Source organism: Blennius ocellaris, assembly GCF_963422515.1.
Source record: "Blennius ocellaris genome assembly, chromosome: 20".
NCBI classification, from domain to species: Eukaryota; Metazoa; Chordata; class Actinopteri; order Blenniiformes; family Blenniidae; genus Blennius; species Blennius ocellaris.
In genome coordinates this window covers 3,225,257-3,252,992 of record NC_137669.1, presented here as the reverse complement: position 1 = coordinate 3,252,992, position 27,736 = coordinate 3,225,257, and the positions used below count along the sequence as shown (strand labels likewise).

Sequence of the window (27,736 nt, the reverse complement as noted above, 5' to 3'; positions counted from 1 at the left end):
CAAAGCTCTAAAATACAGTCACTGCCCCAATAACAGCATCATACACTTCAGGCTGCAACAACCCTGACCTTCGACCCACGATGATTATTTTGAGAAAGAGCAAACAACGTGTGTGAATTTTGTAGAAAATGCCTGAAAGGCATTCTTGAACTTTTCACAAGGTCTCAGTAACTTTCGACCTTTGGGCACGAATTCTTAACCAGTCAATCTTTAGGTGAGAGTAAATGTCTGTGCCAAAGTGGAGGAATAAATTACCTCAAGGTCTTATTCTAACAAATAAATAGTAAAAACAAAAACAACAAAAAAAACACCACGGACCATTGTTCTTCCCGTTTCGTTAAAATGTAAAACCATGAGAATGGTTTACCGCTGCATGAGTTGAATAAATAATTGGGAGTGTTATAAATAGCCTCAGCCGGGCTTCATGTTTGCATGAAATGTGACAGCTGCTCTGCGACGCACTCATGGAGAATCTCAATGAAGTCGCCGAGCGCGAGGCACTTTCTGTGCCCTTCTTTTCACCGACAGGTGTGGAGCAGGTACCCGCATTCATATGCAAAGTTTTGCGCCGATTGAGATTTATTAATAGCGGCGCGGTCGTGTTCGGCGGGAGTTCCCAGAGCCAAACGGTTGGACCCCTGCAGAAAAAAACCTATCTCAACCCAACATGCTTGGATTTATACAAAGGGAAGTGGAGGCCCGCTCCGGAGAGACGCGGGAAAAAAGACCCCATATAATTAGAGCAAATTCAGAATGAGGTCAGTCCTGACAGGAGAGGCACTGACACACCAACAGCACCATGCTGGGCAATAAATTGGGCAACTGTGAGCGAAAAGAGGCACATTTTGAAAAAAAAATGACAAATGGCAAAAAAAAAAAAAAAAAGTCAATATTTTGTGCGGGCGGGCCATGTATATAGTTCTAAACAATTAATGACAATCAAAACATTTTCATACAATCTGGCCTTCTTTTGTAATTATAATGCATATCACTCTTTCAAATGTCTTTTTCTTTAAATTGTGTTTGACAGTTGTGTTGTCTGTTTTTTTAACTTGCCTTCCATGAACGCCCATGTGCCTCAGCTGAAGGGTTTTGTGCACAAACAGTAGCACATTTGAATTTTGATTAGTGAATAAAAGAACCTGAAGCCCTGCTTACGCGGCAACATTTTAAATGAAAATGCACTGGTTTGGTGTTTTGAAAATGATGTCCATATACAAAGAAACTGTGGCTAGCGTGTGAGTTGATGTGGTCTTAATAGTTCCAGCGAGTTCAGAACACGATTCTTCAAAAGCAGAGAACCACCAAACACTCTTGGAGTGGAGGTTACACAATATTAAGATAACCTTCAACATTTGCATAGTGAATCTCCTTAAAAATGCTTAAAATGTGCAAAAGACGTAAAAGAAAACTGACTGAGTGATGCAATGTGTGTTTGCCTTTGAGTTATGATCACAATCTGAGGCAGCAGATAAATCCTGAAAAGAGCGAGTCCTGGCAAACCGAGGCGTCTTGACAAAGCCCTACAACTCAAAGTGAGGAGGGTAATTGGTGCTGACTGATGTCTGACAGCCTCAAATTAAGCCCCATCAATCTGATAACCCCTTTAAAAATCACTTCTTTTTTTCCTTCTTCTTCTAAGCGAAAAAGACTCCTGTTGATTAGTGGAATGACGAGGCAGCGACACCAGTGACAATGAGACCGGCGTGATTAAAGCGCCACACCCATTTAAATATTTGCATTCCTTCAAGGATCTCTCAGGTTTAAGGCACCGACACTTGAAACCGCAGCTGCTTCTCAGAAGCTCCAGCAACGCGTGTGGAAAAAAAAAAAAAAAAAAAAGAAGTAGATGATCAACTGCACGGCGACACAATTAGCGCGTTGGGTTGGAGGGTGCAGCCCACCAGGCTGCGCCGTCTCGGAGTGGACTTTGGTTGAACCGGCACTTTCTGAAACTTTAGCGCTTTTGACAAAAGGCTTCGCCAAGTAACAAGAGGGAATTCTGAAAAGCGTCTTATTTGACGTGGTGACATCCAACAGAAGCGGGACTTTGTATGCTGCAGTGGGCCTGCAGTGCATAATGAAAAAATATTATCTGACTTAAAAACACACCTGCTTCCAAAGAGATGATTTCACAGGTCTGTCATTTACTTTGTGGCTCCTCGGTGGATCCGTGGAAGCAAACACACAACAGATGCAGTACAAATATTTATTAGAGTCACCCTGTATTCAAAAATAGTTTCTTCATTTGAACTTTACGCTGCTGAGTGACACATATACAGCCTTTGAATGTGAAAAAAAAAATGTTTTGAAATCCATCTGCTGAAGAAAAATGGCATTTTAAGTGCAGTGGTAGAAGTTGGACCTGTGACATCATAAAAAAAAAAAAAAAACTGGGAGCCATTCGGCTATAGGAAATTGAAAAGTTTAGATTAGAGAGAAAGAATTGTCGAGTAGCACAGAACCATTCTGATTTGCCTTGTAGCCAATTGGTGCTGCATTATTAGCCTTGCAAAGCCTTTGTTGATGTCGCTGTTCAATGTACACAACAAGAAGAGGAGATCAAAAATTAGCTTTGCGGTTTAATTAATGTCAATGTGACGTGTGAGAAATGACATGATTGTTGTGGACAATCCACATGACAATGAAAAAACACCGTTAAAGGAAGACCCTCGTATCTACTGTTTGATGGTTCTCATTATTACACTTGTGTCTCAACAGCAGATTAATAAACAAGATTCAATTTGAAACATCACAAAGAGGCCGATATCAAATGGCCTTCAAAGGTCCTGCAAGCTCAGATGTTGAGCTTCATGAGCTGCAGGAGCTGCAGGAGCAGGACCATGGAAAACACTGGACTTGAATAACGGATTGTTGAGTCATTGATCATGCAACTGGACGACCTCATTTATTTTGTCTGTGAATGCAGCTGGTCGCGTTTCCTGATTGGAGTTAACCACAGTGAACAACTGAAATGCAGACTGACCAAATTTGATAATCATTTAATGGTCAGAGTTCTCTGACTCGTCAACCTTGGAGGTTAAAACCACACACCGAGACAAAAGCCCAGGTGAAAGGAAAGTGCAGTGAAAGTGGAAGTTGGCATTTTCTTGGTACATGTCAGCCACAGCATTAGCAACAAGCAGAGGAGACAAAGGGGACGTCTGTCCAGTCTTATCCTCGTCTTTGACAGCCAAACTCACGTCATCTTTAGAGCTCCTATTTGAGGAGGTTGTGTTTTACGTCATGTCAAACCATTGTGCTCTGAACATTTTCAAAAATGCATTTTCATTCAGTAAACATCCTGCTCATTGGAGATTATTTCTTCAACCATTGACATGGCTGTGCTTGGGGAAAAAAAACAAAAAAAAGAAACTGTAGATACCCATTTTTCTGGTCAATGGTCAATAGATTAGACTGATTTAGTGTTTTCCAAAGGGCTTTAAACAGTTAATCACATACTCCCATTTAAACACGCCAAAGGAGGCAGCTGCCATGCAAGGCGCCAGAGCAAGTTGGGTTTCCGTTTCTTGCTCAAAGGCACTTCAATGATACAAACGTACCACTTTCGACGTCACATGAATGACCAGTTTTCGCACTACGTGGATTAATTAATGAATTGATAATAACAAGAAATTGCTATAAAATGGGGAAGTCATTTACAATATCAGCTTGTGTTTTACTGCAGTGTCAACGGGTACAGTAACTCAAACAATATAGTCGAGAAATAGCGTTGATCAATGTGATTTGAAGCAGCAGCAAGCGACTGAACTAAACCACCGTGGACACTGAGGACAGTAAAGAAGACCTCAACACTACAACATTGCATCGATTGGAATCGTCTCTGCAAAAGAATTCAATAGACTCTCAAATCCAATTTCTGTAACCGAATTACATTTTCTGTACCTTCTGCCAAGCGTCTGAACAACAGGAGTGCCACAAATTGTAAAATAGAGAGCAATGGGATTTCAATTCTTCTTCGATTTTTTCGAAGGATCAAAATAAAAAGCTTTATCTTGTAAAGCAGCTTAAACCACACCAACGGACAATCCTATCGGTGCACAGATGTTGTAGGCAGAGTCGTGTTTTCTCCCTCCGTACCTTTGTGCGTACGGTTTCCGAATGTGTGTCACCTCTGCCGGCTCAGACGGCGAGACTCCGACGAGAAAGAGCATGCGAGGCGAGGAGAAGCAGTGGGGGTGACAGGGACCGCAGAGATCTGAGGACGTGAGCAGGTGCCCAACAAAGAGATGGAACACAGGCTGGAACGCCATGGGGCCAGCGACAGCGGGGGGGGGGGGCCTCTGCGGCGTGGCGGACACGAGGACCGCGAGAGGCAGGCCAAGTACATCAAAGCCTGTCCCCGATGAAGAAGTGCATTGATCACACCTCTTCCAGTCCTTCGCTCATGCCACGTGTCGACAAGTCTTCCTTGTTCACGCCACATCAAAACAAATCGTCCGTGTTGGAAGACAACTAATGGAAAAGTCAAACTTGCTGACAGAGCAGATTTTCCTCAGACAGGTTGTAATTCTGACGTCAACTTTGTTACGGAGTTCATCAACGCGAGTGTGAAACTGGAATAACCATCAGGCGTCGTGTTAACAACACCCAGAGCACCATTATGTAAGGATGGTGCAATATGTAATACACTTTCACCTCATTATGTGATAACACCTCATTTGTAATATGCATTATAATGTCCTTTGCTTAATAAAGATTCAGTTGGACGAGAATTATAAGTCACATGTGCTTGCTCATGTCCTGCCAACATAGCGGTGGTAGAATGAAGGATCAGGGTGAACTTGTTAGATCAGCTGCCATCATCGCTGGTAGATTTATTTTTTTTAAAGCTACAAGCCAACCAGTATTTCTACCAGTCATTTCTATTTAATTGAGAAATTAAACCATTTGCCACTGAGTGCATTCACTGACCTTTGGTGCTGACGACCTTGGAGGTGAGTTCCAGGGTCTCGATTTCAACGGAGCCAATGTTTTCCAAAGTGATGGTCACCTGCTGCGTCTCTCCGTTGAAGAGCTGCACGGAGACGGTGCTGGACAGTTCCTCTTTGGACATGGGCTGAGGTGTGTGAGCCGACCTGGAGACAGAAGACGGCGGGGTTTGGGTGAAGCGGGTGAACCCGTGACCCCGTCACTCTGAAGCACGGTGCCGTCAGTCGATGTCGGCTGTGATCGGTTGTATCGTGAACGTACGGGATGGTCATTTGCCTTCAAGATGCTGAGGCCATTGTAGGAGAGGCAGATTAGCAGAGAGTCGCTTTACCTCAGTCCTCCAGGCAGACGTCTACCATGTCAGCATAGCAGAACAATACGGACTGCTATTTGAAAGTTGGAACCCTCTGTCTTGGTACACTTCTTGTAATTAAAGTGCTTTCAGTGCACTTTTTTTTTCTTTTAATTAATAATAATAACTGCCAGAAACACAAAAAAAAGAAGGCGATTGGTGAGAAAATGGAAGTTCGAGTCCTCCCTATTACTTTAAAATGCAATATTCTGCTTGAAAATGTCAATTGTGCTCAATCACACGTCAGGTTTTCACCAACACATCGTACCGCACAGTTTTCATACGTTAGAAGTAAGTGGAATGCGTCATGGTGGATTTTCAGGACATCATTATAGAAATGAGTCTTTAATCATTGAAAAGCCTCAGGTAGCACAAAAACTCCTCTTCACATGGACATAATCTTTAGGAATCTGTTTTTGTTACGAGTGGAAGAAATTCATTCACTTGGAAGGAAAACTCGACTCCTGTGTGAATCAATGAATCATCATTAATTTTGGAGAACCACTATGATTAAACACGTATAATTGGAAATTGACGGAGCCAACATTGGTAATTAATTCTGATAATGACCGTTTTCTAAACTGACGCTTCAAATTATGGTTTAAATGGTAGCGATTATGCTTTTTATCTTTTTTTTTTGGGATAGTACATATAATATTAATATCAGCATGGGTACCTTTGCATGATTCAGACTATTAGAAATGTCTGATTCATCTTACGGTGGCATTAATATAGTGCTTCAGTTCTGAGTCATTTTGTTTTGATTAATCAACGTTATCTCAGCTGACTGAGAGGCTGCAACATGACACAAGCTTCATCGGCCTGCCGGCTGCAGTTTGACAAGCTGCTTTTTCATTTTAGCGGCATGGCTCAGTCGGTAGAGCGGCCGCCTCCTAGTTTGTAGGTTGCAGGTTCCATTCCCATCTCCACTTGTCCACGTGCCAAAGCGTCCTTGAGCAAGACACTGAACCCCAAACTGCTCCTGTCAGTGTGAATAGCTGAGTGTGATTAACAATGCAAAGCGCCTTGGGGGAAGCTCACGCCGTTGAAAAGCGTTATACAAGCAAAGACCAAGTTTCCCTGAAGTATGGTTTCAATAAAAGTGAGAGTTGTGCACATTAGTACTTCAGTATCTTGCTTCAAAGTTTAACAACTGGTATATTGATTTTCAACTGCATGAGCTCTACGTTTGGGGTTCAGCGTCTTGCTCAAATATAGTTCAACAGGTGCAGTTGGGAAGTGAACCGGCAACCTTCCGATAGGGAGACAACGTAAAACAATTTTAATATCACTTTAAAATGTGATAATCTGAAGATAGAATGTAAACATTTGTGCCACAATATGTTTTAACATCAAGTTCTAAACTGTTATGAGGTTTCTCAAATGATAACTTCTGTTAAGTTTTGTGTGTCCATATACATGACAACGGTGCTCGGAGCCACTGAAAACAAAACTTTTTGAAAACGGTTCCCAGGGTGGAACTTGTTGAAAATGCGCGTGGAAGCGAGGGGGAACTTTTGTGAAACGCTGCGACTCCACATGCTCACCACAGCCATAGTAAACAGTTGTCCTCCACATGCAGGGCAACTCTTAATTACTCATATCTTATATGTAGGTAACCCTTTTTTTTGCAGTGAACATTCAAATCTGACAAAAACAGCATGAAGAAGTTATTCTAATTTAGGCCTCGTTTATAAAACAGTGTTATCAAGTGAAAATGCAAAACTTTGAAAACGGCTTCCAAGGTGCAAATCATTTGGAAACACTTCAACTTAGCATGAACCTGTTATATACATGCAACTTTTCACATTTCATTTGGAAATTGTGGGGCTATAACCTTTAAATGAAATGTAATAATTAAATTCCCATTTATTTAAGACATTTCACGCAGTTTGATGGTTTAATGGGTATCGAGTTACAAAGTTTCACTTGATACTGTAACTGTGCTGTTCTAGATAAAACTTTCCATAACATCCCCTTGAAATGATATTATGCATTAATTGTTATGGTCTGAACAGTCACAATGGCAGAAATGAAGAAATCTGTGTCCTTTCTGTGTTTCATAAAGGACAGAAAATGGACAAAAAGCTCATTAGCTGCTCTTCAAATATGCCTGTCCAAAATTATAGCTTGGCTATTAAGGCTTGTGATGCTGAAACAAAAAGCACAGCGGAGTTTGGTTACATAACTCAGAACACTGAGAGACTGTTTTCTTTTGGCCATGTGTGAAATCCATTCAGTCGCCAGAGATCAGAGCAGCAGAGGACGTTTTCGAAATTCCCATATGAGGCGACGTGAACCGTTGAAGGCAAGAAGAAGGGGGGGAACACGAGAGGAGACGTCGTCAGGTAATTGACAATCAGAAAACACACAGGTAGAGCGGCCCGTTGGAGAGCTGTAAATCATTTTGACAGCGGCGCTGCAGAAAAATCCACTATTTAGGTCATGCCTGTGAGTACAGCACTCCAGCAGCTCTTTATGTGGAAAACCTCTTGGGTGAAAACATGAGCACTGTGTTGCAGGCACAAAAAGCAAATGTAGCTTAAAAAACAAAAAATGTAAGGTATGATCTCTTGGGTGTTCTCCCATAGGAGCGTAAAGGTAAACCTCCAGCTCTGACTTCACAGCTTCTTGCCTTCAGCGCAGAGCTGCGGCTCCTACAGCTTCACGTTTCCACATCCGTGTTTAACATCAGCGCTGCTTCATCACCCAATCTTCAAAGCTGAGCGCTTCTGTGCCTTCAGCCAAGTTTTACAAAGCCTCGTCACTGTCAGAGTTAAGAAAAATAAATGTCTGCCTCCATGGAATACTGATAAAAAAAAAACAAGAAAAATAAGCGGGATGACTCAGATTTTCCAAAGTGCACCTTGTGAAAGTAGCGACAAAAGCCACGTTTACACCACAACCTTTTCAAGTGAGAACTTCCGTTGTGTTTTGGGTCTCCATTGCCACGACAACGGCAGCTGGGGAAACTGAAAACTGCTCCCCAGGTGGAACTTTTTGGAACCAGGAGAAAATGGAACTTTTCCGAAACGACTCTGCAGGCAGGCGAGCGACATTGTTTTCAGCGTTTTCTGCTGTTTCCATGGAAACAAACATCGTTTTCTAAAACGTGGCCATCTAAACACAAACACTTTTCTGATAGGAAAATGCAACAGTGAAGCATTTTCACGTGAAACGACGCCGTGGAAACTTGGTGTCAAGAAAAAGACTTTAACTTTAAGCAATAATGCCAGTGAGAATGTAGAGGCGAGTGTTTTTGCATCAAGTGCATCGTTCACATACGTGTAAACGATCTAACAGGTTTTCAACCTGTACAATATGATGAAATCCAAATGGAGCCATTTAGATGATTCCGATAACAATGTCGCTCCAATTATATTACAATCATCAAGTGAGGTCATGACGTCGTTCCCATTTGCAAAGTTTTGGTCAAATGTATTATTTGTCGTGTTTCCGAGTGTTGCGGGCTGTCCTGGCGCTTCGGAGAGAAACGAACGAAGCAAGAGGTGACGGCGCCTCCAAAGTTTGTCGGGGAGAGTTTCTCACCTGGGCAGTGATGTGCTGAGCTGCAGGCGAGGCAGAGACGGGATGACCTCCACCAAGCAGCCGCTGCTCTTCACACTGGCCAGGCTCTCCAGCAGGCAGTCGCTGGTCACCCCGAACACAGACGTGTGGTAACCTGCCGCCACACGGGCAAGAGCAAAGTGCAATAACAAGTCATTTCCTTCGCCAACAAAAGTTACATCAGCGCCATCTGCTGGTTCCATGCATCGACATCGTTTCCCACCGCTTTCCTCGCCCCTAATCACCGTTTCCCTCTCTCTCTCTCTACAGCAGCTTTTTCATCCCACTGTTTTCATCTGCATGTATTTATTTATTGTATTGTACGCATGTACAGTGGTGTGAAAAAGTGTTTGCCCCCTAAACCTAATAACTGATTGAGCCTATCTTAGCAGCAACTACTGCAATCAAGCATTTCCAATAACTTGCAGTGAGTCTTTTGAAATGAAATGAAGTTTTTTTTTGGTTGTTTATATTCAACACATTCAACAATTACATATTCCCTTCAAGAACACAACCAAAAAAGGGTTTGGGCAGAGGCAATGCTTGTTTTTCAGCCCACCCTGCTCATCACATCAACTCTATGGAGGAATTGTGTCCCACTCATCTTTGCAGAATTGTTGCAATTCAGCCCCATTGGAGGGTTTTCCAACATGAAGCGCCTTTTTCAGGTCAAAAGATTGTTTAACAAATTGGTTTAAATATTGGTTTAAACCAGGGGTGTCCAACATGCGGCCCGGGGGCCAGAACCGGCCCGCCAGAGGATCTAGTCCGACCCGCCATGTGATTTTTTTTTTTCTTTTAAAGTATGAATATAAAACTGACAGAGGCTGATCTAAAAACACTAGATTGGCAAAAATGACATTCAAAACCAGCCTTGGTCAGAATTAATTAATGCATCTGTGGAGGTCACATGACACAACGCCTTTCACAATAAACAACGAGTCCAATTTATGTGAAGTGATACTTTAGACACATAAACTCAAAAAAAAATTCCGGATGATGACAAATTGTTTTAATCCTGAATAAAAATATGATATCCAGATACAGATAATGTGTTGGTTTTTTTGGGGAAATATAACATCTGATTAACTTTGATATGTAAATTTCAGAATAGACTGGCAAATTCTTGCAGTTACAAAAGGATCAAAAGAAGGAACGACTTTGACATTTGTCCATATCTGCAGTTTAATATGTTATGTTTGACTTGTTGGGCCCTCCAGAGCTCAGATTAGGTTGATGTGGCCCCTCAACTGAAATCAGTATGACACCCCTGCACTAAACTGACAAGGTTTTTCCACTTTCAAACAACAGAGACTTCAAAAGTCGAACTTTATCCTACTTCCAATCTGGTTTTAAAACCTATCGCACCAGGAAAAGAGAAGGAAAAAAACTGCAACTGAGGCCCTGTTGACATGATGCATCGTTTATCGAGTTTTATTTCAGAAAAGTTTAAAAGGCTGAAAAAGTTGAAAATGGTGTAGTTAATATGCCAGGCCAGTCGAGGGTGCAGTTGTTCGTTACTGTAATGAAATCACACACACATGCACGCAGAGAACAAAACACTATAAACCTCAACGATGAAGAAAATTCGGACATTCGTATGGACAGACGCTGAAGTTTCAGTGACTCCCAGCACTGTTGTGCTGTAAACGGACACCCGAAAGCAACGAAAGCTTTCATTTTCATGTGAAATTTTCACGTAAACAGGACCTCAAATATATTAACAGCTGCATGTTTTGATTGTGGAGTTAGGTTACAAAAAATTATTTCCCTTTTCTCACAGAATTGTCTTTTAAACCTGAGTGAAAATGATACTTTAATTCCATTACAATGGACTGCTTTCAGTGACTTGATGAAATAAAAAGTTGTACTATAGTTGGATTATAACTGATGCATAAAAAACAAACGCAAACAAATTGTTCCCTGTCATTTACAAGGAGAAGGTTTAAAATGAAAGTCTTTTTGAAAAGGAAGGGAAAAATAAAATCAAATGTTCCTTTTGAAGGACTGTGAAAAGCGCCACTGTGCTAATGATTATGCTGTGCTGCGGTAACAGCGGCACTCCTGCCTGAGGTTCAATACCTCGGCCGTGGACCAAACCACTAATTTGTCAGGACACGTGGACTAAGGAGCCATACGGAGATCAAGCTGAGCTCAAAAATGCTCTTAACGAGAAATAATGATGACATAGAGAAAGGAAACACAGAACCCAAGCTGGAGACGAGGCCACTTAAACAGGAGAAACAGGAGAAAAGCTACATGGGTCCAGCAAACTGGGACGATTCGACAAAACAGCAGAGTGATATGGACGTTTGAATCGCAGGTGGAAACACTTGGCAACCAACCTGAAACTGGTAAACAAAAATGACTTCATTTTGAAAACTTCTGGTGCAAAATATAGTGAAATGCCCAAAAAACTTCTCCTATAGCTGTTGCATTATGCATGTTTTCACAAAGTCACCCTGACGACGCGGATTTGAGGCTAGTTTGATAGCAACGAGGCAGCTAGGTTTGGTTGTAACACCCGACATCTCAGCTCAGACCTCAGTGACTCTGAAGAATTTTATTTTGGAAAAAAAATTATGTTTTCTTTGAAACTTTTAACAATTTGCTTGCTAGTGATACGGGCTGATTTGTAGCCTGTTTTGACTCCCGGTCCTCATGTTTGTCTCCCCTGGTGTAGTCAAACAACAGTGCGTCTTATTTTTAATAATACAATAGCTTTTAGGAGTGTTTTTGATATATATATATATAAAATTAACACATGTACATTTTTACGTTGAAGAAACTGATTTATTGAAGTAAAGAAAACTTTGTCGGTTAAACTTAGGCCGCCTGTTTCAAGTTCATAGGAACTTAGAAATGCCACACCGTCGATCACACATTGATCAGGTCGGAACTTGTAACTACAAAATTCCAGAGAAAATTTTGCGAGCCTGCCTCCGCTGCCGATTACTTGTATACGTTATAACACACTTTAGCATGTTTGTATATTAGCTTTCACGCCACACACCTTAGCTCTCATAGCAAACATAAGATATGCGAATGAGCTAACATGCTAACTGTCTAGTATGCTAGCTCACTATGCTAACTCCTATTAACATGCTAACTGGCTATCGCCCTCGCTCGCGCTAACTAGCTATGCAAAATTGATCTAGCATACTAACAGGCTAGTGTGCCAGCTTCCAGTGCTAACTAGCAATGCTAACATGTGTGTGCGTATTTCATGTCCATGTTTTCAATGTGAAGTTCCAATAGTAACGGGAAAGTTTAATTATACGACCAGTTGCTCTCCAGGTGTGTGTGTGTTGCCAAGCAGATTAGTTGCAGGTGTGTCTGTTGCCATGGCGATGCTGACACTGAGGAGCAGAGTCGACGGTTACGAACAGCTTTTGGGTTTGAAGCAAGAAAAAAAAATACATCAGAGTCTATGGGAGAAAATCATACACTTGCTGCGAACAAATGAACTTTTTAGAGAGAACCGTTTGTGTTACAGACAGAAGTGGCCACTGATTTGAAGCACAAGGCTTGCAGCTGCATTTTGATATATAATATGATAAGATTAAGTGAGAAATGTGGCCACAGTGATGAGAGAGAGACCTTTCTTTTCTTCTGTTTAACCTTCTACAGTCCAACAAAAAATCTCTCCACTCTGACTCCCCCCTCTACGGAACAATATTAGAACGAATGAATGGAATAGTCTTTTTTGAACATGAACATGACTATTAGTAACAAAACATATTTTAGCAGAAAATAAGAAAAATAAAAGTCTCAGCATGTTCAAAAAACAAAAAAAGGAGAAGGAAGGAGCTAACTTATGTTTGCCTTCCCCTTTAAAGGGCCACAGAAGGAAAAAAAAAATTGGAGGCTGGAAAAAAAATCAACAATCTTCATGCACTTCATGCACAAGATTTTCTTTTTTTCACAGAGAAAAAAAAAATGTTTTTTAGTTTGTTTTGTTTTATTGGGATACAAAGTGAAGACGTCATTCTGATGATATAAGGTTGCTTACTGCTTCTGGACACGTGATTTTAAACAGGATTTGTTTAATGAGAACACATTTCATGAGCACCCCGGGATCAGTGCCTTTGTCCTTCGTACTCGACGAACGTCTGCGATGGCGAGCTGCAGGCTGCACCGTCTCTGCAAAGTCCTAATAGATTGTTTGCAACTGACGTCACATTTGCCATGATGCTCTCCGATTGGCTCGGGTCCGCCATCTTTTATGTATATGTATATATATATTTATCAAGGATTAAATGTTCCAGATAAAGCTAGGTATCACGGTAAGATAACCCCGACAGCAATTTGTTCAAATTTGAGAACGCTGTAGGCATGTGGAGTGTAAATGACACGGACCTGGTGCTCACTACAAGTTTAGTAACAGGGAGACAGGTGAAGGCGAACAAAAGCCTCATCCTCATACAACTTTCCTGTGTCAGGATGGCTGAGGAATATTGTTATTAAAGAAACTCACAAACAAAGGAAAATATATTGGCCAGGGTAAGTAAATGTGACCATATTTTCTCATACGCAGGTCTTCCGACAAAGGAAATGTTTTTTTCCTGTTATTTTAAAAACACATAAGTCAGGGTAGTAATGGACAAAAAAAATAAAAACAACTACTATTCACAAAATGCTCTTCACATACTCGTGTATTTGTGGCTTGTCGGTTCTATGTCAGATGTGTGCAGATTTGCGAGCCGCTGTCTTTGACGTGTGTGAGTGAATTCTTTGATTGTTCGCCCTCCACACTGTTTGCCAGTAGCTAAACTGAAAAACCAAACGTTGTTGGGAGCAGAATTGTTAGAACACCCGACAACTGCGCACATAACTCCCATTTTGCGCCTTCCTCAACGGTTACCGCCGTGTTGTGAATAAAAGTTATCATAAGAGATGGCAGACACTAGTGAATCAGAGAGGATCATGGGAATTTTGTGACATCAGTGTAAACAGTCTATATTGATGACAACTGACTGTGTTTATGAGCAAAATGCTGTTGTGAAGCATCGGTTCACCACTTCATTAAACAGCCGTCAATGCATTTTGTAGAAGCAGGCACATGTGCTGACATGTGGATGGATGGACTTTGTAGAAAAAAAACATTTTCTCCGTGAAAACCAAAAAATCGACTTTGATTTTCGCCTTTTTCTGAAGTATATGAGGTTGGGGGATTTTTTTTGCTTCCAACTTGCCTCTAAACCCCGTCCACTCCCATGTTAAACTGCAAAGGTTGTCATTTGTCGAAGACTGGAAAAGTATGTTTTCACGTCTAAATAGAGGATATACACGGCAAAGTTTTCAAAGTTAAATGAAGTCTAGCTGAAAGTATGGCGACGTCACCTGGAGTTGAAGACGGAGCTTCTTTTTTTTTTGGTTTTTTTACTCGGTTCCAATCCGCTTTGAATGGGAAAGTGTATCGTTAACAAAAGTCATAGTACACTACTTTCACATTATCTGCACGTTTTGATGATTAAGTTCAAGAAGATTAAAAAAAACACCCCTGGGACAGTAAGCTTTGCGCCTTGTCACAGGCAGGCACAGAAACCAATATTCCTTTTCATCATCTACAAAGAACCATTTTGTTTTAGCCACGATACGTTAATATCCTTTATATAATGCAGCTGCCTGCTCGTGGCCCAGGTTAGACGTCTGCCATCATGAAGCACTGCACTGACCGTTCACGGTGATGTTGCCCGCCGTCCGGGGGACGCCAACCAGAGTGACGGGGTACAGGCCAGACTCGGCGGGCAAGGACAGAGCAGCCGGCAGGGATTCGAACTCCACACCGGACGTCAGCAAACCCTGAAAGCAAAGACGAGAAACGGTCAATACACTGAAGATGCAACCGAGAAGTTTTGGCCACAGCTCCTGCATGGCGAGCAGGGTGCGAGCTCCGGGGGGGGGGGGGGGGGGGGCTCCGTCTGAAGGTAATGTTTATGAACTGTATTATTTTAATATTCCACTTTTTTCTCTACTCCAGATGGTCATGAGTGTTCAGGGTCAGTTATGTTTGTTGATGCGTGTTAAAGTATCTCAGAGGTTATTTTGTGCATTTTAATGTGGATCTGATTCCCAGTAGAGTTTCTTTCATTGACGGTCATACGACTTCCAGACAAGACGTCCATGCAATGTTCATGAAATTCATACAAAAATAACTTTAATTGTAGCTTTTTGTGCCATTTCATTATAATAGGCGAAGACGACAACTGCTCTATGAGTGACTTCCAAGCTCTGGATAGCTTCTTGACCCGAGGAACTTTGAAATAAATTGTGGTTAATTGAGAAAGCAGGAAGGACAGCACAGCATTTAACCAGTGAAAACACAAGTTAAGTTTTAATGAAGTGAAATCATCCCGTCGGACGGATTTTGAGTCTGACCTCGAGAGAACTGCTCACCAAAAAAAACTTTGGAGGAATTAATCATTGAATGTTTTATTGCTGTCCTGTCATTGACATGGACAACCTCTATCAAGAATCTAACTAAAGGCCAAAGTATTAGCAGCACGAGGAAATTTATAGGGTTTTCATAACGCAGTAATTGAAAGGGGGCTGATGTCCATCATCATCATACTTCACCTACAACATCAAGTTTTACGTCTGGACGACAACCACAGTGGCCACCATTCTCTACCAAACCGTGATTCTCAGCACTGTTTAACCATTTCCCTCCATCTTAACATCTTAACATCTTAACATTTGCCAATAAACCTCCAATACAAACCAGAGTACATGGAAAAAGGTTTTGCACGTGTTAAGCCATGAAGCTCAGAACTAAGGACCAACAGGAGCAGCCACGAGCCACGATCGCCACTATAAGGACCTCAAAAATTAAAAAAAAACTTGTGCCATTTGGAATTTTTTTTATTGATTCCAATCATACCTGAACTCGATGGGAAACTGAACTCCATTCATCTGGAATCCTTCAAAATGAATGTTGCTCAGAGAAAAACACAACTTTTTGAAAACGGTGCGACCCTGTTTCTGTATAAACACGGGGAAAAACAACTTTGTAAAAAGCTGCTACTTCACTTTGGCACTAATGTCGAAGTAAATAGTTCTTCTGATGGACAATATCAACAACGTTTGCCTCCAGAGCATCAGGACTCCCAGCCCATGTTCTCCTGGGACTTGGGAATCCAACTTGGTCGTCTGTTGCGATCATATGCAACAAAAACATACCAGATATGTGCACTAAATGTACAGAAGCCAAAGGAAAAGCAGAAGTGGCGATTCTAACGTCCGAACAAAAGATTTTACAATCGGGGAAGAGGTAGAAGTGATTGTTGGGAACATCATGTCCAAACACATCTTGTTGGATCTCACACTTCTCTTGCTGGGCACGAAGGACACTTCTGGACCTCGGCGTGATCGACGCAAAAACATGTACTGTATTGTTATGGCAATCAGATCATAGACTAACTGCCAAGCAATGAATAAAGGAAATGTTGTCAATCTCACCATTAGAAAGGAGAGATCCATATTAAAAGATAAACAGCAGAACTTTGCGAGAATATACATAAACTTTATTAACTATGTGAAACGATGAAGGAAAGAAATGAATTGTTGCTTTCTCATATATTTCTCTGATTTCTTTCATTTGGGATGTGTGGGAATCGACTGCAGTCGACAGCTTTGTTCTCTTCTAAATGTGCTTATCATCAATGTCTGTTTAATTTAATCCGGATTGCCATTTGTTATAACAAGGAGCAAATTTGCTGTGCATTTTCTTCTCTTAGCATAAAGCAGCATCATTATACTGCGATTTATATTATATCATCTGCAGCTGTAGAAAGGTTTAAATGAAAACAGTTTGGAAAAAATGTGTCTGATGTGATCCAGGCCACAAGTGTGGGAGTATTCACATTTACAGAAATGGGCCACAATGAGTCATTTATACGGCTCTCTTAATCCACATAAGCACAGATATTGTAGTTTCTGTTTCCGAACTCCGCAGCGGGCTGCAGTGAAACTTGGGCGCAGCAGGGGAGCCTGTCTGCAGCACCTGTTACTAGTCTGAGGTAAAAAAAAAAAAAAAATCCACTTCATCAGAGGATGATCGTCGATAAGGAAATACAAAACGGTGACATCATCCCAGCCTCATTTGTACGCAGAAAACGTAGCGCGAGCCTCCAAAGCGCTCTTTAAATGCATAATCCGGCCTCGTATTTACATTCCTGGTACGCTGCCTCGTGCTACAAGGCAGACTGAGGTGACGTAATGACTGCACGGGGCCCGAGGAGCAGACACTACCTCACTAGAGAAAGCCTGTTGGAGCGCCGAACCTCCGAGGTCCCTGGGCTGTGATTTAATCCCCCCACCCCCCCTCCCCCCCCCCCCCCCCCTTCCCCCCCGCGGAGAGGCCGCTTGCTTTTATTGGACAGTGTTAGCAGCAGCGTTAACCTATTGGAGGGACTTCATTTGCATCGCGCCTTGAAAAGGTTAATTAGCTTGTTTCACGAACAATAACGATTAAGGCGATGTGCAGAGTAAACTCCATTGTTTGAGCCCCGCGTGTAGCGTGACTTCATTCAGCCGGCGGTTAACCTTTCACTTCGCTTTAACTAATGCTATGATAATGGTACGATTATCATTAGTCGCTAGGAATTCTTTCTGCGACAAGAGAAAGAGTTCAGGGAGAGCAACGTACATGATTCTAAATCACCCAGTAGGACAAATAAAACTTCCATTTCTGGAGTGAATGATCAATCCGTCCTTGCTGCTCAATGTCTCGTTGACCTATGACGAACCAGAGGAAGACAAACAAAAATGCATCATTGGCCATTTTTAGACAAACCTTCAGTAAATATGTCCCTGAGTTGTTTGTGGATGGGATGACAGAAGTGTAAGACGGTGACCCCTCTTTCAGAGGGGGGATCGGGGCTGTTGCAGGGGGGAAAATCCACCGTTTTAATAGGAAATCAATAAAGCAGGAAGAAAAGCTGGGTATTAGCGTCAAAGTCGTGTCGGGACTGCGAAGGAGGGTCCACCGTGCCGAAGCGCAGGGTCACCTTGGTGCGACGAGAAGGAAGCGTGACCTTCCGTCAGCGTTTGTTTCCAGCAGTCTGGTTCACATTGGCTGGCTGGGTGGGATGGATGGCATGGCGGCAGTCACTTTGTCTGCCGGCGGCTTGCGTCACCGTGTCCGTCTCTACAACGCGCCGGCCGAGGTTCCCAGCTGGGGAGTGAACGAGTTCAACTTCCATCCGTGAGCCCATTCATCCGCCCGGAGGTGGGAGGAGCTGATGGCATCACCCACTCTTATCTGACCTTGTCTGTTGAGACTCTGCACGGCCGAACCCAACTCCGTTCTGGTGACCACATTTCTGAGCCTCCATTAGAATTGTGGGCACAAAGAAAAGTTCTTAAAATGTAAAACATGTGATGTGTTTGAGGTACGGCTTTGAGGGCGCCACGTTTTGTATTTTGAGTATGAGCACACGACGCACCAATCTTGTTCTTTAGACATAAGAGAATTTGACTTGTTGTAAAATATATTCACTTCTTTTTAGTCCTTGATTTTACAGTGTAATAATGAATCTGGATTTCAGAATCTTACTTGCTGAATGGACAGATCATTTCACTAGTTTTAAATAATTTTCCCCTCAAATGTAGTGTTCACATTTAAACAACCCTTTTTGCAGTGTGTAACATTCAAATCTGATAAACACCATGAAAAAGTTATTCTCATTTAGGCTCTGTTTTGCAGTGAAAATGCAAAACTAATGCATCATTTTGAAAAACGGCTCACAAGATGGGACATTTTCTAAAACACGCCGACTCCATGGAAACAGTCGAAAACACAACGTTTCTGAAACGCCGCTACTACGCATGTGCACCACACGGCTGCAGTAAATCCTTCTCAACATACTGGAGCAGATGGACATTAACAACGTTTGCCTCCGGGGAACTTGGCAGTTTCAGAGTTAAGAGTCTCCGTAACAACAAACGTCTGTCCATACAAATGCCTGTGAATTCGTCTTTGTTAATGTTTGTAGCGTATTGCTCTCTGCGCGCACGTGTGCGTGTTTTCGCTACGAAAAACCAACAGCAGCGAGTCTAATTACCGTGGTTATCAAACGGTGTAGATCAGGACTGTGATAGGACTTTGAATAAGGAAAACTCTAAATGAATGATCTCCAACGTTGCAAGAAAGAAAGAAAGGCTTGTTTTAAGTCCTTAAGTGGAGCAAGTAGAACACAGCGTGGTCTCTGTAGGGCTGCAACACGCGTCCCTATTACAGCCACTCTTTCTGACTTAGTGAGAAATGTATCCCTGGTAAATCTGCTTCTCTGGAGCTCCGACACAAAGGAATGCAAACTCAGAGACGAGCGGCCGGCAGCCAGATGTTCCCGACCGGAGGTGGGCTGCAGTCCCACATGGATGCCAGCGTGTGGCGTTAGCAGACAACACGGGGGGGGGGGGGGATACGAATAAGACGCTGCCATCTCTGCTCTCGCTCTGGAGCCGTGCAGCCCATGAAACTCCTACACGACTTTCAGAATAAATAGACAAACTACATCCAGGCTGCAACGAACGATTATTTTAATAATCAATTCATCGGTTGATCATTTTTTCAATTAATCGATGAATCGGTTAAAAAAAATGTTTTTCAAATTGTAGAACCATCGTCTCTGACATTCTGCTTCTCCATTCTGCATGTTGCGCGTTGCATGACATGACGTCCTGAAAAGCGGAAGTGGTTTAAATGAAGCATTGAGTCAAGAGAATTCTTCCTAGATGAGTTTTAGTGATGGAATTACTGGAATAAGTGGAGGAATCGTTTCAGCCCTGTACTACATTGTCCTTTCCCTCAGCCTGGAGTGGCTTCTGTTCCCCCATGATGGCCTTTCTTCTCCCTGAATCTGCTTTTCATGTCACGGTTGTCCCAAATCACTGTGTTCATAAACAGACACAAGAAGCAGCCAGAAGGAAGAACGATCTATTCCTCTCATAGGTTTGCACCTTGGAACTTTAGAAAGGCACTTGGCGTGTTTGTCCAAAATTGACATGAGGTTTTTTTTTTTTGTTTTTTTTTTAATGAGCATTCTAGTGCATTCTGGACGACCAAGTACTACATTCTGACGTGTAGATTTCACTTCTTAACAGTAATATACTGTAATTCCTTTTCTCCCTGATAGTGTTGCTGATGCTTTCTATGTCGTCTTTTAGTCTTCTAATATAATGGCTCATTTCCGTTGGTGATGTTTCCACCTGTACCTGTACCTGTAACTAACTCGCCTTACTTCAAACTTCCATACATGTGCCTGTTTATATCCTCTGCAGCTTCACACTGCTTCTATCTGCACCCTAAATTGAGCCCCTGCAGACTCTCCACTGTGAAATACTTTATATTGTTCTCTAATTAACTAACTAAGAAACCTGGGTGTTTGTCTTGATAAAGACATGTCGCTGGTGCAACACTGTAAACAGCTGACTAGGAACTGCTTTTTCCAGCTGAGGAGAATCTCCAAAGTCAGGAAAATGATCTCACAAAATGATTTGGAGGTGATTATTCATGCTTTTGTGTCTTCGCATTTAGACTATTGTAACAGTTTGTTTTCATGTCTAAACAAGAAGGAGTTGTCTCGCCTGCAGTTAGTGCAGAACTCTGCAGCGAGAATCCTGACCCGCACAAACAGGAGGACGCACATCACCCCCGTCCTTAAAGCTCTCCATTGGCTGCCGGTGTCCTACAGGACCAATTTCAAAATTCTGATTTTAACCTTTAGAGCTTTGCATGGTCAGGCTCCTTCTTATATCAGAGACCTGATCCAGCCTTACGCCCCATCATAAATTCATAGATTTAGTCCCACCAGTGTGGATTCTGCAGATAGAATTCCTCAGCATCATGGGGGAAAAAAAGATGAATTTAGACTAAATTAGCCATTAGAAACACATTTAGAAAATATTTAGAAAATGACGGCTGGACAGCTCTCTGTCTAAAACCAAGCTCTCAACTCGAGATCTTCCAATTCCCAGGAGAAGACAGTCTTGGGGGGCCAAGACACTGGAGGGACACATTATTGTCTATCTTCTGGCACGTGTGCAGATGAACTCTTTACTCCGGCCGTGGTGAGCAGGAGCAGCGTGGTCCGCCATCTACAAGGAGACTGAGCATTTCAGAAAGGTTCCACCTTGGGAGGTGCATTCGCAGTATTTCACAGCCTTTGGTAAAACAACGCTGTGAAGTCAAGCACCTATTAAACAACGCGGCTGACCTGGAGTCCCCGATGCGCACTTTGAACACTGGTCCTCCAGACGTTGTGCGAGCCAATGAAACGGCCTCACGAGAGCGGGAGCGTCTCTTCTTACCGTTTACTCAGACAATCCTCACAGTACTAAACCGTCAGAAAAGCTTGTAAAAAAGCCCCATAAATCACCGCAATCATTGGGTTTGTGTCCAGGGACCATTTATGTTGCTACTGGAAGTCAAAAAAAAGAAAAACATGCCGCAACCTCTCGTTTCCCTATATAGGCATTGAGAAATATGTGGGTCATCGATGCTCCTTGGAGGAATCCTGGCCAACCTACCATGTTCTCCACACGAAGCTCATACGGCATGGGGTTGTAGACCATCAGCTGCACTTCACAAACATCTCCTTGGACCCACTGGAAGTCTGAGAAGACAGATTGAAAAAAAGAAAAAAGAGTTTTATTGATAATAAAACCCAATTCTGAAAATGTTGAGTGAAATATTAAACAAATATATACATTTTAGTTTTGGGTCAATAAATGAGCGGGGAGAAAAAAGGAAAACGATAATTGTAAAGAGTGAAAAATTTGCCTGAAAAGAAAAATAAATGAAAAGTTTACCAAATATGAGTTTAATTACTATTTGAATAACCCCAACATATCAACAAAATTGTGATGTGTCCATAGGCAAGGGATGCACAACATATCATGAATGTAAACATATCTAAAAATCACAAAATACAAAAAAAAAATTTGTGATTAAGGCCTTTTGTACACAACATTATTAGGTGAAAACATGAAGCTTGTATTGCAACTTGGGTGATGAATATGAATATGCAAGATTTTAGAAAACAGCACCTAATATGGCACTTTAAAAAAAGATACGACTCAGCATCCTTGTAAATGGCACAAAACTTTTTGAAAACCCTGCTACTCTGCGATTTTTCTGAGACGAGCAGAAATGCTGCATTTTCACTAAAAACATCATGTAAAGGCCTAATTGCAATTAATTCACAGAAAACTGTAAGATTAAGTAAATAAAAAATGTAAACCAATTGCCAGTTTGAATTATATTATATCTGGAAGTCAAAGGGCAGAAATAAGAATCACAAAGTCAAGGAAAAATGAGCAAAATCAACAGAAAACAAACTTTTCTGCTGGTGGGAATTACAAACGTTGAGCTGATGAAAAAAAAGAATAAAATAAACAGGACTGTTATTTGGAAGAAAAAGCCCAAAGGCATTAACATCATGACTCTTGCATCAGGTGTTCGTATTCACTTATCGTAGCACTGGACATTCTCTCGTGTTCAACTAAAACCATTCAGCTCGAGCATTTCCTCCTCCTCGTTCCCCTCGTTCCCCTTCCCTCCTGAAGTAGCAGTGAGTTACTCTTACTTAGGAGGCAGTTAACTCCCAATTCCTACACATCCCCAGTAGTGAACGTCTTCGCCCCAAAACCAGCAGATTGTCGTCTGGCTTACAGTTTCCAGATCAACAGTGACTCCAGCAGTCGAGTGCAGCCTGCCAAAGAAATAATCTGGCACAAAACCTCCACATTAAACGACAATCTGTCAGTTTTACACGTTGGCTTTATGCAGATTACAGAAGTGCTCCACACTCTTTATGTGCAGCACACTCACTCACTGGCTGGTTGTTGTTGACCGAAGCTGTTAAGACAGGTGATTTCTCCAAGAGCACGCAAATAAAAGCAGCTGGTTTTTTTGGACTGCTTGGATTAGAAGGTTTCTCCCCTCGGCAGACGGGGACATTCTGAAGAAACCATGAAGGTCTTTCCATGGATTCTTTTGTCTTTTTAGTTGGAAAAATAGATTTACCTCTGACTGCCAGCTCCAACGACAAGAAATCAAAGAGGATTCACTCCGCAAAGTTTTATCATCTGCTGTGCGGAAATCTATGGAGCTTGGTGATGGTATTGTTATATTCAGGTGTGTTAAAGCAGGGAAACAATTTAGGCTGCGTCTCAATTCTCCCCCTTAGCCCTTCGTCTTACCCCTACCCCTTTGAAATGCGCGTTCACGAGAGTCTGAGGGGTGTCCCATGTCACTATTGCGCAGAGGCGGAGGGGTGAGGGGAAGGGCTATTCACCCCTCGAAACGAAGCGTTTACAGATGCACACTTTAAACAGAGGGGTAGAAGGACATTGGGCCGAAGGACTCGCATTTCACATATATACGCTTCTAAAGTTATATAAACCTGTTGTGTGTTATACTAGTAAGAACGGCAGTAGTGCTGCCGTATGTAGCTTCCATATGTATTTGTTTCATAGAGACTGTGTTTATAACATTTTATTATTACACTGTCGAGTTCCAAAGTCTTCTAAAATGGGTGTTTTGAAAACAGGGACCCCCGAGCAAACAAGGAAGCTCCTCCGCTTTCACATGGTGAATGAGGAAATATTTCTGAAGTCCAAATACAGCGCAAAAACTGAAGTAATCCATGTCTCTGTCTATTTCTTCTCCTTGATATGTAACGGCGGAAAACGAAACAAAGCAGCCAAGCTACTGCAACACGTTGAATTTGGGACGGCAGGACGATGCTCCTGCTGGAAAATCAACAAACATCCGTGGCTCAGCTCTGCTGATATAACGGCACCGTATTATGACGTCATAACTGTGAGACGGAGTGAGAGGGGTGGGTTGGGGGGGAGTGAGCAGAGGGGGAGGGGTGTCCCAAATCTAAGGGCTGAAACTGCCTTTGCCCTCGTTTTGGAGGCGGAGGGGTAAAGGGTAGGCGTAAGGTTAAAAATAGAATTGGGATTGGCCCTTACATTCACAATTCAATAATATATTGAAAATGTTTGACACGTACAATAAAGTCAACACAACTTCAATCCATATTGGGCCCTGTGAAAAACGTTGCATTTTGGACTTCCGTTTCCATGACAACGGTGAGCGGTGCTACTGATAACTAAGCTTTTTGAAAATGGCTCCCAAAATGGAACTTTTTGGAACACTCCTGCTCCCGTCTCCGTTACTGCAGAAACGCAACTTTGCACTAATCCTAGCAGTGCGCATGTTTCTCCAATAAAGTGCAAGTTTACCATCATCTGGATCACATGTGGAGACTGATTCTTGAGCGCAGACATTTCCCTGGACAATATGTGTGAAAGGAATTTGCTTTTCATTGGTCAAAACTTCAAATTTGAAGATCTGAAATCTATTGTCCAGATCAATGTCTCACTGGTTGCGTAACCAAAAACTTGGATTATGATCATTCTGGCTTTGGCAAAGAAATAGCAGGAAAACATCTGAACATCTCATGAAGATTTTTTGAAAACTTGAATTGGTTCTCTTTATATACAATAATTCCAAAATACATGGACGTTTTAATGTATGAATAAATTAGGGTGAAATAAATCAACTCTTTGATATTTCAAGTATGTTCTACTCTTACTATGTCGGCCATGCTGAAAGTGGTTGAATAGAAGAGTGTGTTTTCACTGCGAGGGCACTTTGAAGAGAAGCTGCCGAGAGAGGGCTTGAAACAGATAAACAAAGGCTTGAAAATGTGCATCATGAAAAGCTACTGTGGTAAAAGCACCACAGTAAAAAAAGGAGAACTTGAAAATGAGCATTATAGGTTCCCTTTCAACCGACATTAGCACTCAGCCTCAATGTGAGGCTCAGTTTGTGGCTTTTTCAAATATTGAAGCATTACAGTTAGTAAATCAGTTACAGTACATGGGCATAACATGAATATACACTTAATTAAGAAAGGGAGAAAAGTCACAACACCTCCATGTGATGCCTACGTCACCAAAGGCCTGATTGATCACTCAGAATGAAATGTATTGTGCCGTTTTGATGAGTTAACCGCTGCAATAATGAGATCAAATTACGTTAGGACCCAATTAGAAGCAGCCCAGAGGGGAAAAATGATTTATTTTTTTAAAAAGTGATGCATCATAGGATTGTTTCAAGGTTCAAATGTTTAGGAAAAGTAAGAAAAGCTCCATCCATAAATGCCCTGAGAGAAAATCAAGATAATAAAGGGAAAAAAAGAGTAGGAAGTGCTTACAACTCTATAGTGCAGTATATCCATCAGCCCCGAAAGAGATGTTGAAAGGTTTTGTCATACGGAGAAGCTCCTTTAGTCCCACTGTAAACCCATCTCCACTTTGAAATTCTAGTCCATTTGGAGAGTCCATTGCTGTAAATAGACTCGCAAAGGAGGGCCTGAAAACCCTGCCTCCGACCCTGGCAGGAGAGGGGATTTATGGAAGGCAAACTGCAGCCATGCACCTTGGGAAATTAAGCCGGTCAAAGGAAAGATATCTATAATATGAATGTCTGGAAAGCCCCCACACAACCCTCAGGTCTGGCTCGCAGGCATGCTCTCATAGCCGGCCAATTAAGTGTGAAATACACCTCAGAAAATGGAAAAACAAAGTGGACCGCTGCCGTCGTATTTGTGTTGCCTCACTGCGAACTCCTCAAGTGGCCATTGATATTCAGCACAGATCTCCGAAGGCTTCGACTCTTTGAAACCTCGTCGTACGAGGCAATAACGAATGCTCTTAGTCGATGCATGGCTGCATGGGCAGTTAAACATTGGCCGTGTTTGGATTTGCTTTCTTCCGGGGCAAATGATGTTGTCAAACTGCCTCCCGTGTACTGTGAAAACCGCATTTTATTAACTAAAAGAAGAAGAAGAAGAACTGGACATGTTTACTCATGTTCAGGCATTCTTCAGAAACATCTTGTACAAAATTATCTGTGACATTAATCTTTCACCATGAATAATATATGCGCGGCACAGGCCTGGGCACTGAAGCAAAAATCATGCATGTGAAATGAAGCAAACCCCGGAGCAGCAGTGAATGCAATCAAACACAGCCGAAGCCAGCTTCTTTGAAATTAGAGTCATTAATGCCGCAGATGGAAACGCAATTTCTGTGGGACATTTACCTAATATTGAGTTCAAAAGGCCAGAATAGAAACAAAAAAGCCAAACCCGGTTGAGAAGCAGTGGAGAGTTTGGTGATTACGTCGTCTTTCCTCACATCTTCGTGGTGTTAATACAATACGTGAACTGCTGCAGACTTTGATATGGACATTTTTTTTTTTTTTTTTTTTAACTTTTTATTTAATTTTTGAACAATTGCAGAACAACAGGAACAAACATATCAAAGCAAATACAACAAAAACAAACAAAACAAAAACAAAAACAAAAACAAAAAATATATAATAAATTAAATTACAGGGGAAAATATTTCAAAACTCACAGGGTCACCAGTGTCTTTGTCAACATGTCTCTTCTCACTCAGTTGCATTTACATTGTCGCTGTTCTTATATATTGTCCATTTCTCCCATTTCTCCTCAAACTGGGATCTTTGTAATCTCAGCATGTGAGTCAAATTTTCCATTAACTGGATCTGCTCAACAGTCTGGATCCATTGCTCCGTCGTTGGAGGATCAGCTTGGTACCACTTCCTTGTTATAGTTTTTTTACAAGCCACTGTTAAAATTTTCAACAGGTACTTATCTTTACAGTGTACAGACTCAACTGAAAAATTGCACAGGTACAGTATATTGACATCCAACGGTATCTTATAGCCCAAAATTTTTATTATTTCTGTGTTTATTATTTTCCAATACTCACTTATTTTTGAACACTTCCAGAATATATGGCTATGATTAACATTTACTGATCCACAGTTTCTCCAACATGGAAGAGGCTGCTTTAGATATTTACTTTTAACCCTAGGGGTAATAAAAAAACGGATCAGGTTTTTCCATGAGAACTCCCTCCATTTCTGAGAACAAGTGGTTGTTTGGTGGTTCTTCCACATATGTTGCCAGTCATTACTTGATATTTCAGTAGTCAGTTCTGTTTCCCATTTAGTTTTTATGTGTTCTGTTGAGTTCTTAGTATTCTCTAGAAGTGAATGGTAGAATTTGGATATGAGTCTCATCAACTTTCCTTTGTATGCTACATTTATCATTTTTATCACTGTGTTCTCATCCATGGAAGGAGCTCCCCTGATTTCTTTATTGTAATATTCTCGCGCTTGTAAATATCAAAAAAAGTCACATCTGTCAAGACAAAATTCGTCCTTCATCTCTTCAAAACTCTTAAATTTCCCCTTCTTTTCTAAAACTTTCCATGTTGTGATTCCTTTTGATAGCCATTGTTTAAATCCCAGCTCCTGTTGAGCAGGTTTGAAACTGGTGTCATATGCGATCCATTTAAAAGTATTAATACCTTTTTGTAGTTTGAATTTTTTAATAACTTTGTACCATATATCCAGTGTGAAGCTTGTTGTCGGGTCCATTTCATTTTTCAGCTTATTGTATTGTTCTCTATCTCCAATCAGAGTTTGTATTGGAATATTATTTATGGTTTTTTCTGTGTCTTTCCACTTTGCTGCATATATGGGATTACACCAGCAGTAAATATATCTCAGTTGAGCTGATATGTAATAATACTCTAGATTTGGGAGGGCCAATCCCCCCCTATCTTTCGGGAGTTGGAGGATTGTGTATTTAACTCTGGGCCTTTTCCCTCCCCATATAAATCTAGATATTTTCCTGTCCCATGTTAAAAATTGTATTCGGGGTATCTTCACTGGTAATGATTGGAATAAATAAAGTAACCTTGGCAAGACGTTCATTCTTACAATCTCTATTTTTGAACTAAAATCCA

At 41.6% G+C, this 27,736-nt stretch overlaps 1 protein-coding gene across 2 annotated transcripts in view; it reads right to left on the bottom strand.

Annotated features, from left to right (window-relative positions):
* The window catches only part of trappc9 (trafficking protein particle complex subunit 9), a 270,086-nt gene that overhangs the window by 188,938 nt on the left and 53,412 nt on the right, over positions 1-27,736 (bottom strand). For both annotated transcript variants that reach the window (XM_080515759.1, XM_080515760.1), the window contains 4 exons: positions 21,407-21,492; positions 14,551-14,677; positions 8,855-8,987; positions 4,936-5,099 (listed from right to left, as the gene is read on the bottom strand). In XM_080515759.1, coding sequence (XP_080371885.1) covers positions 4,936-5,099; positions 8,855-8,987; positions 14,551-14,677; positions 21,407-21,492 — 510 coding nt within the window. The remainder of the gene's footprint in view (positions 1-4,935; positions 5,100-8,854; positions 8,988-14,550; positions 14,678-21,406; positions 21,493-27,736) is intronic.